The 11,257-nt window shown below is 42.5% G+C and overlaps 1 protein-coding gene across 8 annotated transcripts in view; it reads left to right on the top strand.

Annotated features, from left to right (window-relative positions):
• Positions 1-10,588, top strand: part of tenm4 (teneurin transmembrane protein 4) — a 168,465-nt gene extending 157,877 nt beyond the window's left edge. For all 8 annotated transcript variants that reach the window (XM_044031683.1, XM_044031684.1, XM_044031682.1 and 5 more), the window contains 2 exons: positions 1,111-1,253; positions 7,039-10,588. In XM_044031683.1, coding sequence (XP_043887618.1) covers positions 1,111-1,253; positions 7,039-7,797 — 902 coding nt within the window. In that variant the 3' untranslated portion in view covers positions 7,798-10,588. The remainder of the gene's footprint in view (positions 1-1,110; positions 1,254-7,038) is intronic.
• The last annotated feature ends 669 nt before the right edge of the window (positions 10,589-11,257 follow it).

The raw sequence follows: 11,257 nt of genomic DNA, 5'->3' as shown, positions 1-11,257 counted from the left end.
CTCACTGAATGCTAATACTACCACGGCCTCGGACAGATCTCATTCACAAAATGTGATGCATTAGATTTTCACCCTCGGAATGATGCTGGCTGTGAATTAATGCGTTTTTAAACCGGCAGTTATCCCTCGTTCATTCACCTGTGGACAGGGAAAATGGCCTTTTTTTTTTGTTGTTCAGGTACGCTCTCCGAACAACAAAGCTATTTAGCAAAGCTATCGGCCTCACAGAACAGGCGTTCGGCTTCACAGCCGGCTATTAGAAGCTGACTGTGATTAGAATAATAAGCAGACTGTTACTGTAGATATACTGTAGTGACTTTCTCTCAATTGGGATTGATGGGGCTGACATTTCCTTTCCTTTGACGAAATGACTTGGGGTCCTCTCATTGTCCTCAAACAAATTCTTAATTAAAAAAGCTTTGTCAGGTGCAGCAGTGTGGCTGTAACAAACTTGCCCCCCAAGTGTCAAAGCCATGATTCAGCTGTCCGTAGTAAACAGATTGAAACGCCCGTAGAACAAACGTCTCGGAATGAACGGGCTTGTCTGCATTTGTGATTTTCAGAATGAATGACAGTTCATCTCAGGGAATGACAGCAGCACCCACAAGCACCGCACTGGCGGCTTGCTATTAGATGACCCGCATTAAAATGAGTTTGAATCCCACACGGATCCCTTTTCCTCTTTTCTAGCATCTCATTAGAGAAGGAATTATTGCAAAAGAACCTGCTGAGTCTGAGAAATGTCCCGCGTTGGAAGTCTCGGGCCGCTTTGAAATGACATCAAATTACAGCATATAATTATCAGCTCAGCAGATACTCCCAGAGTTCACTTGGCGTTTCCAGGGCCCCAGCTGTGTGTCATTACTGTGGCACCTGCAGGAGTGGACATGAATCATTGTCTCAATCTCGAGTGTTTATTATAGCCTGTCCACTTTCACAAACAAATCAAGTGCATAGACCCACTGCAGAGTGTATTAGGGAGGCAGCCACTTGACTTCAGGATCTCATCTGTTAAAATGGAACAAATCAAATCTTAGCATTCAATGTGCAATCAATGGTTTTACCTTTCTGGGTGATCTTTTAACTCTTTTTTTAATCCCTCCCCTGTAGATGTGAACAGCTGGTTAGTGACCTTCGGCTTCCAGTTGTACAACGTCATCCCCGGCTATCGAAAACCCAACACGGAGACCATGGAGCCATCCTACGAGTTAGTCAAAACACAGATCAAGACGCAGGAGTGGGATAGCACAAAGGTAAACCGGTCGCGCCCACCGTTCCTACTGTTAGCCTCATCATAGATCATCTGTCTCACCTGTCTGTCTCTCCCCTGCCTTTCTTTTCTTCTGCAATATGATTAGCAAATAAGCACGCTCTATGACACCAGGCTCCCACAGGAGCTGCCAGCTATCAGGCCCAAACACAGACCAGTGAGCCAGGACCCCAAGACCTCATCTTGGGGAATGGGGTCAGGCTAAACAGCTCTTGTAATTGCCCTGCCATTAGGGAAATTCACTCTCAATTCCCTCCACCACTGGCCATTGATTTCATCTCAGTCTTACACTGTTAGCCAAGGTCTGAGAAGTAGTAGACATGCTCTGATTCCCGCGTTTATCAGCCCTTTTAAAGTTACCTCCAACTCACCTGAATTATTGAAGAGGCCAGCGTTGTTGTGTTGGGGTTTGGTTACAGTGCGACGAGCGAGTGCCACCCATCAGGAGGTGAGATTCATGTTGAGTGACACCCAGTGGGGGATTTGTCATTATATAAAACGTGTTCTCCTGTATTGATAAGCCTAAAAGCCTATGTGATGGAACAATGCAAGGTTATCTCACTCTCTGACCTCTAATCTGACCAATAAACCATACTTAGCTGGAAAGCAAGCCAACCCCACATATTAAAGAGCGAAAGCGGTGCTGTTAAAAAACAAACAAAGAAAAACAATAGTAGAAATCCCACTTATGTCATTTCGCTTAGATGCTTTGGGAGGGTAACCATCAAACCCCCCTTCCCCCAGGGACGGACTCCTGTGTGCCGCTTGTGCCTCAGGGTCGTCAGAGAATCTCTGAACTCACCCAAGGTACCGATCTACAAAGGAGCAGCAACAAAGAAAATATCTAATTCAATCCAAAGACATCCCAACTATTTCCATTTCAAATATGTGAGGGAGAGAGCGATGCTGTAAGAGGGAATAGCATTGTGCAGTAGATTAGAAAGAATAAATGCAGCCCTCGTTTTCCTCTACACACACACACAGAGTATTTTCAAATATTTAACAGGAAAACTCTGCCTTTTTAAAAAAGGAAAAAAGCAAAACTCAATAGCATAATTAGTCAGGACATTGCTCTATGTATCATGGGTCAGATCTAAAATCATAATCTTCTTAGTGGTAACTAGCTACAGCAAGCCAATATATCAGGCTGTGCTTCTTTTTTTATTTACCACTGCACTCACTGGAAAAAATGTTCTAGTGTAATTGACTTGAAATCAGTGTATTTATCTAATCACACCCATTTTTTTGGACGTATTTAAAGCTGAAGATAGAAGTAATTTTCCCCTAATAGTGGATAAGTTTTCTTTTTATTAGAGGCATTTTTTTTGCAGTGCTCAAGATAAAAATGGCTCCTGCTAAGCAGAAATAAGATTTGCCATATATGAATAACATTGGATTTGTTTCACCCGGGAACATTTCTAATGTTACAGAAAGCCTAACATGTTTTTCTCTCCAAACTCAGCCGTTTAGGTCGCTGTTCTCGAACGTCCAAGACAAACTGTGATATTACTTTTACTATTAAGCTTTAAATAGCAAAGTTATCCTGTACATGGGAAGATTGTTTGTGAGGAGGACCTCTTCCTTTAGCACGGCGCTGCAGTACTGTATATACTGTAAACCATTTCCGAGGAAAAACTCCGATAATTAGGCTTTACCCGTGAGTGAGCCAAGGCATAATATTTTTATGTGGGACTCCTGCTTCAGAAAATTGTGTGCAGAGCTGGTTAATGCCATGTTGATCCTCTGTACAGATGGTCGGAGCAGCCTAATTAAATATAACATTCTTTGGAGCATAAATAGCTTTACAACTGCACACGATGTATCCTGTACACTCTGCACTTTATTTTATAAAGGAAGAGAAGTATGCCCCCATTTCTAGCTCTTTTCATTTAAGCCTCCATTTTGTCGTGCTGCTGAATCCCCACCCAGATTGAAAAATGCCCGTGAGGGGCCAGACAGATGAGGTTTGTGCTGCACAGGGCTTGATCTCTCATCCTGGCTTATGCTGCAGGCTGATTGCACCTCATGCTATGTGAATGATGCCTCTGTGGGAGTGTCCTGGGAGGCTGTTTCACTAAAGCGGAGGACATTGCCCCCTCTCCTCCTGATGCCTTGGGGACAGCTGACCGGGTCACACTGTTGGCACGGTAAACAAACACGGAGTGGCATGGTGTGAAGTGTCCCCCCAGGCCGTTGCTTTTGAGGGGGCTTGACATCACAGCTGTCCCCCTCCCTGTCGTATGTTTCCTCTTCATGCAGGATATGATGCGGCGTCACATCGGGGCAGATATGCTCGTCACCAGAGCCTGCTCCTCACTTCCCAACCCCACCCAGTCCAGTCCACAGCCTGCAGCCTTCTTCTGTTGGAGGCACAGAATAAGAAACTGTCAGGAGGACTTTGAATGTGACTGGTTGATAAAAAAAAAAAACCCTCATAGCCTCTCATTTTCCGGCAATGGAATGAAGACGACCTTTTTTGTCACAGCTCAGATGTGCTGGCTCACTTCCATTTCATATCATGACTCTAACTTTAACATCTTTATTCCTGATAGGTATTTCTTGTCAAGTAGAATTAGGACAGAGTATTCATTTTGGTCGAGGGGAATGTGGTTCGATGCCGTAGATGCTATGACTGGGAGCACCTCGCTGCTTTAGTGGCTGCTCTCAAGATTTTTTATTTGAAGATTTTAGTCCATGTCGTTCAATGTATTATAAAATGCCATTTGTAAAATAGATCTGTTCGTTTGTTTTTCATTTGCATTTTAATATAATATTATGCAAAATGTTAGCTAACAATAGTCGCCTGTCAGTTTTCCTATTTGCACACAACTGGCTCAGCAGTGAGGTTCAAAACACATTTGGACTCAGCGTTGGGCGGATAATGTATACACATAAATTCTTTAAAGTACAAAACCACCTTTGATACATGCTGGACAACACTGGCAGCAGCACCTTTTTCTACCCCTTTATCCTCCACATGAGGGTCCTGGGGGGGCTGGAGATAATCCCTGCTGACACAAGGCTGAGGGCGGGATGCATGGACAGGTCGCCAGTCCATCACAGAGCAAACATAGAGAGGCGAACAACCATGCACTTTCAAAGTCACACCTACTGTCACTTTAGAGGGTCTAATTAACCTAATCCCCAGTCTGCATGTACACAGATAGAACTCGCGCACACATGGGGGTGTTTGGGGGGGGTGGTGGGACATGCAAATGACTGGGATCCGAACTGGTGACCTTCTTGCTGTGTGTTAATCGCACCACGGCCACGTCCTAATGCATCCCCTGCTTTATCTATGCGACTCCAAATGGGCCTATCATTTACAAAGTGGACGTCACGACGACCTGACAGAAGTGATTAAGCTCATAAAGGAACATGTGAACTGACAGGAATTAAGGCCTTCTCCCTGCAACCAGTGGACATCACAGAGAACACGGACTTCAAGCTATTCTGCGTCGTCTTTCTTCTTCTCCTTCCAGACCCGCTAATTACGTTCATTAATTATAGAGTCTGTGATAACAAGGAGGAAAGGTCTCCTTTACCATGGGCACGCGTGATGTTAGCCTTGGCAGACGCATCAACTTTCCAACTGCCCTTCTCGTTGCATTTATGAAAAAGAATTAGCATATTAAAAAAAAAAAAAAAATAATAATAATACTTTTTATTCAGAATATACCAGACACTAGATACACAGCAGCTGTGTTATACCAATGCAAATTCTTATATTGGAGATGACTGCAGAATAAACGGGCAGAGTGTTATTGATCGGCCACACAGAATCATGAAAGGAGACTCTCTGCACACACACACACACACACACACACACACACACACACATAACAGAGCAGCATTTCACAATTCCCTTCCAAAGTCTGCTCTTTTAACAATAAATAATAAATAAATAAAATTCAACTCTAAAAATAGAGCAGACGCAGGATACTAATTATTCAGCCTTTAAGCACACGGTAACAATGTGATCCGTCCCACCTCCAAACTGGTCTTTGTTCCCACAGTTCCTCTGTAAAACTGTTCACGGACTTCAGAACAGCTCTGAGCTCTGAGGGCGTCCTTTTTTAGTTAATTATGCTCTGTAGCAAACAGCCAGAGATAATGAACATTTCCCACTCATTATTCTAACTATGCAGTTCATTTTAGGCACAACAGCAACTTTTCATGTCCGTCCCCTCCATACTGTAAAGACGTCAGTCATTTTCTGCCGCTGGTCTGTAACGTGTCTCATTTATGGCGTTGCCTGGAAACCCGTCCATAAGGGATGATTTATATAATGTACCCTCGTTACCTACCGACTCTCGGGTTCATATTTAGCACAGCGTGGTTGTCAGAAGACACTAATTTCACCCTTTTTCGAAATATCATGCCTGTCGCAAATGATCAGGGAGAGTTGCGATTGCCGAGAAACACCTCTGCCCTCACACTTGCAGCTTCAGAGCATCGTGTGTTTGTTGTTTGCGACTGATAATGGATGTGAAGCAATTGCATAATAGAGAATCTAATTAGCATGAGAATCTGTATTTTTTGTATTACAGAAATAGTGTTTAATTATCTTACCTTTCAGTCAGCTGTGTTTTTAATACAAGGAGCCTTTTTTTTTTGACAATCACAAACTATTGTGACCCCACGTTATAAATTGTGATAAGAGTGAATTTATGCATAGCAAAAAGTTTCGAATGACTTTTACCATCAATTCTAACAGAATTACAGAACTCTGTAAGGCACCCACTGGAAAGTCTCCACGCCCTCCCAGAGGGGCCCGCCCCACAGTTTGAGACACTTTTTTATAAGAATGTGCAGTATAGTCTCTTATATCCTTTTTTTCTGCCCAACCTAGGCAATCATTTTCATTTTCACCAACTATATAAACACACCTGACCAAAAAGTACTGAAAATGTTTAAAATCTGATTGAATTTGTTAAATTTGGAAATGTGTCACAGTTCAGAGTTCACTTGGCTCGTTTTTATGAACAAAAAGAAAAGAAAGACGCTTCAATTATTGTTACTTTATATCACTACTAAAAACGTGATATAAAATGAATCATAACTTTGACTCAACGACACATAAGAACATGAAAAAAGGACGTCCATATAAGGAGTTATAGTGTATTATTACCACGGCAATGTTCCATGGGTGCACCTGCGGCACAGATCCATGCCGCGTCAGGATTACCATAGAACTAGAACGAGGTGAAATTGTTTAAAAAACAATGGCACAGACAACTCAGAGATGTAAGAATCTACAGCATGGCTCTCTCCTGGTCCAAGTCTGAATGGTCAGTGAGGGTGAAAGCACTACACTGCATCACGCCAGGTGCTGCAAGAGAGCAGGGAAAGATAGTCATGCTCTGTCAAAGCCCCAAATGACACGCAAGACAACACAGCTATCACACTGAGCCACAGCAGCCAGTGCACACAACAAGCAAGCATGCTCATACAGTATACACTACATTATAAACAGTCAGATACATTAACTGGTTACTGAAATGGAAATGTTTGAGGCGATAATGAAGCAGTTTGAGTGTCTCATTTTTATTTCCTGCTCAGTCCCCGTTGAGAGTAAGATAAAGATGAATTTTATAATCTCGGGCGTGAGGCAGTCAGATGGATATTTGGTGCAAGAAACAAGCAATAAAGCAATATTGTGTAAATTAATTTCCTGTGTAGGGAACAAGGTAAAATTGTATTTGAGTGAAGCTGATGCTGTGGTGCTGAGGATTGTGTTTCTGAATACTGTTGTCTTTGTGTTACAGTCTCTGCTGGGCGTCCAGTGTGAAGTTCAACGGCAGCTGAAGGCCTTTGTGAAGCTGGAGCGCTTCGGCCAGATCTACGGCGCCAAGAGTGCCGGATGTCCTCAGTCAGAGAGCAAGAAGTTCTTCGCCTCCGGCGGCTCCATCTTCGGCAAGGGGGTGAAGTTCGCCATCCGAGATGGCCGCATCAGCACTGACATCATCAGCTTAGCCAACGAGGACGGGCGCCGCATGGCCGCGGTCCTGAACGACGCGTTCTACCTTGAGCACCTTCACTTCACGATCACAGGGATGGACACGCACTACTTTGTCAAGCTGGGCTCAGTGGAGGGAGACCTGTCCCTCATTGGCATGACGGTCGGCCGGCGCACGCTGGAGACCGGCGTCAACGTGACGGTGTCACAGGTCAACACTGTTCTCAACGGCAGGACTAGGCGCATTACTGACATCCAGCTACAACACGGTGCCCTGTGCTTGAATACGCGTTACGGCGGCAGCGTGGATGAGGAGAAAGCCCGCGTTCTGGAGCTGGCCCGGCAGCGAGCCGTCACCCAGGCTTGGGCGCGGGAGCGACAGAGACTGAGGGACGGAGAGGAGGGCTCGCGAACCTGGACTGAGGGAGAGAAACAGCAGCTTCTGGGCTCGGGGAAGGTGCAAGGCTACGATGGATACTACGTGGTTTCCGTCGACCAATATCCGGAGCTGGCAGACAGTGTCAACAACATTCATTTCATGAGACAGAGCGAAATGGGCCGAAGGTGACATGAACATGAGGCTCTGGAACGACAGACTCACACGTAGGACAGAGGACTTATTGCCAAAGACAGTTGTGTACATGACCACTTTTTTTTTCTTTTTTTTTTCTTTCTTTGACTGTCCTCAACTCGGTTTTTAATATACTGTAAAAAAAAAAAAGAATGAAAGAAAGAAAAAGAGTAAAAAGAAAAAAAAACATGGTTGCAATCAGTTGCACTGTATTAATGGAAGAGTGCCCTTCTCCTTTTGAAGATTCTTTAACAGTCTTTGCCCTTCAAGTGCGGCTGCTAGAGGATGAAAATTTGAGATGTCTGTGACTTATTTTTGTGACTCCATTTCCTCATCCCTGTTGGTGATTCTGTTCAAAGGAATCCAAGAGGAGTATTGGTAATGCATTATGTTCACTGGCTCACTGTGGTGCCAGACTTGCAGATTGTTATTCACGAGCTCGCTCAATTCTGCCTCTTTTTTTTTTTTTTTGCGCCTCAGCCAAGGAGATTCCTTCTCTTTTAATCACTTCTTTTTTATACTTGAAACCATCATAGCCCCAGTCATCCATAAATAATGAGATAGAGAGAGAGAGATTTGTGTTGGCGGTAGAGCCCTTCATCAGAACCCTCGCTGTACTTGTCAAGGCACCTCCATTTGCGTGATGTCTTGTAATTCCTGAAGAGGAGGCTCGATGCTCATCTGTGGTCCTGACTCTCAGTGCACCCTGACTGTGCTTTGTCTCTCCGAGCTACAACGTTTCGCAAAAACTGCTTAATCATGCTTTAAGTGTATGGTGAATCCAACAAAGGGATATGAGGTAACGTTTTTCTTTTTTTTTTTTAATGTGTGTTTTTTTCTTTCCAACTGGAATTAGCTTCTTTTTTTTTATCAAAGTAAGAGAAAAGAACAACAGAGCAAATTGTCCTCTTTTTTTTATTTGACTGTCGTCCAATGACTCAGTTCAATGAAAAATAGCGAGGAGCTAACAAAATACTGTGGAAAATAATGTGTGTATTAAACAACGACAAGTATTTTACAGGAATGGGTTTTGTTTTTTTTTAGTTTTGTTTTATAAATAGCTATATGAATTAACAGTATAACAAATGTGAATTTTAAAACAAAAAAAATGTGAACTATTGTCCCTTTTATTGTTAATTGTTGTAATTGAACAATACTTAAGGGTGTCTCAACACATGGAATAAACTATGACAGGTGGTTTAGTTAAATCAGTTACTGTGGTTTTTATTAGATCAGATCTCACGTGCTTATGAAAGGCAGTGTTTTGTTTTGTTTTAATCTTTGGGCTAAAGTCAGTATTCCACACCCCTTTTTTTATATGGTGAACATTACACACACACACACATTACTATGTTTTCATATTTAAACACATTGCATCAGTGACACCTGCTATCCACGCTCCTCGTTTTTGAAATGCTGCTGGCTCTGTCTTAGTTTGAAGAGTCCGGGACAATGTTTTAGACGCTTTGGAAAGGACGAGTTACACAACGTAATCATCAGCTGTGTGAACATAAATGTTTCACGTTCACCTTTGTCGTGCGTGTCATTACCCTGCTCTTACTCATCGTTTGTACTTTCCGAAACCAAGCAAAGCGACTGCAGCGTCCGGGGAAAAACCTGCTTCCTGTTTCCACCAGCACTCACATGTACTTGAATGGTTTAATGCGACATATGTTTTCAGGTGTGTGGTGCGTGCGAGTACGGACGCCACAGATTACTGCTGATGCAGAGCTGAAAAAACTCATCTGGACGTGGACAGAAACATAGTCGTGCGACTGTAGCCGCAGACAGCTAAAGAAAGCGGTCTCATCAGTGATACACAATACTGCATTAACATACTGGCTGCCGAGGTAGATGGGCTCTCGCATTGTGTTGCGGGCGAGATGAAACACACAAATTGCCTTTGCCCTAAGGGCTGCCTGCAGGTCGGCATCTGAAGTGCTTTCACGCTCCAGAACGGGGTTCTCGCTGCTCCTTCCCAATGCTGGTTGAAATGCATTAGACCTGCAGGTGCACTAGTGGCCCGTTTACAGAATAAAGGTCTTCTATCTATACTATACACACCGACATGGACACATTCTGGCTTTCATACATTTGTGTGTGTGTATGTGTGTGTGTCCCCACACTGCAAAAGACAATTTCCACCTGCGTGTTCAAAAAACGCGCTCGATGTGAAGAAGACTCAAGACTATTTTGCAAATTGTGACATCGATTTGACTTCTGGTATTTTTTAACTATGCCGAGCCGCTGCACACAATCCACTCTCTTCATCATTTGTTGTTGTTTCTTTTCTCTCCATCAAACGTATAAACCTGCTTGTGTATGTGTGTGTGTGTGTGTGTGTGTGTGTGTGTAGGAGGAGCATGATCGAGTGTCTCAATCTGTACAAACGTTAAAGCAAATAGTACACAGTTGTTTTTTTTTATTATTATTATTTGGTTTATTCTGTCGTTGGTCGATTCAGTGACATTTTTGTTTCCAAGAAAAAAAACAAAAAAAAAACTATGTATGCTCAACATAATATGAATGAAGGATATTTGCATTGTGGAATATTGCACTGAGAACTGTTGCTTCATAAGACTGTATCTTTTTCTAAAGTTTCGGACTCATTTTGAGTTTTTGGTTTGTTCTCAACACTGTGTTTTTAGCGCTTCTCTTGGACTCTGTACATATGAAGACATCAAACTAAGCTGTAAATAAAATGCAAATGTAGATACCTCTTAGAGCTACAGCAGTGATCCTGTGTAGTCTTAAGGTAGAAAAAAATAAAGGGAATATTTTGTGTTTATTTTTTGGTTTGGTTTTATATGCTATTTATCTTCTACATGACACAACTCCACCACAAATGTTTGAAGATTTTGGCAAAATCAGTTTTTATGGAAAGGTTGTAAAAAACAAAAAAAACATGGTTTTAACCAGGTACTTTTAGTGCCTGCATAACAGTTTAATCACAGCATTGAGAAACCCAATGGAAACCCAAAGAAACATTCTGTTAAGACCTGTCATTTATCAGCAAAACCATCACAGCGCCTCAGTGCTTTAAAAGCATAAAAAATAAAACTGTTAAACCTAACATCATGGCAAGAAAAAGGAACAAATTATCCAAGATAACACTAATTTATCCCCTTTCACAATCTGTCTGTAATCCAGGCGAGGTTTAAAACTAGCAAACTGGACCTGGAACTACCTCCAATGATGAAACAATTTCTAAAACTTACGTCTCCCAAAATGGTGTCTAAGACATATGCACTATTAACAGAAAGTGATTGTACAATCTCTCTGCCAACCACAAAATGGGAGACGACGACGGCATATTAAGGCCAAGTATGAAAAAAGTCACAGATTTATGAGATTAAAAGTCACAAATCTATGAGAAAAAAGTTGCAGATGTATGAGAAAAAATGTGTTTTGTTTTTGCTTGGTTGCTCTTTCATGTGAGCGCAATCTGATGCCATCT

Source organism: Solea senegalensis, linkage group LG8 (genome assembly GCF_019176455.1).
Source record: "Solea senegalensis isolate Sse05_10M linkage group LG8, IFAPA_SoseM_1, whole genome shotgun sequence".
In the NCBI taxonomy this organism is placed as follows: Eukaryota; Metazoa; Chordata; class Actinopteri; order Pleuronectiformes; family Soleidae; genus Solea; species Solea senegalensis.
This window is presented reverse-complemented; position numbering and strand designations above follow the sequence as displayed.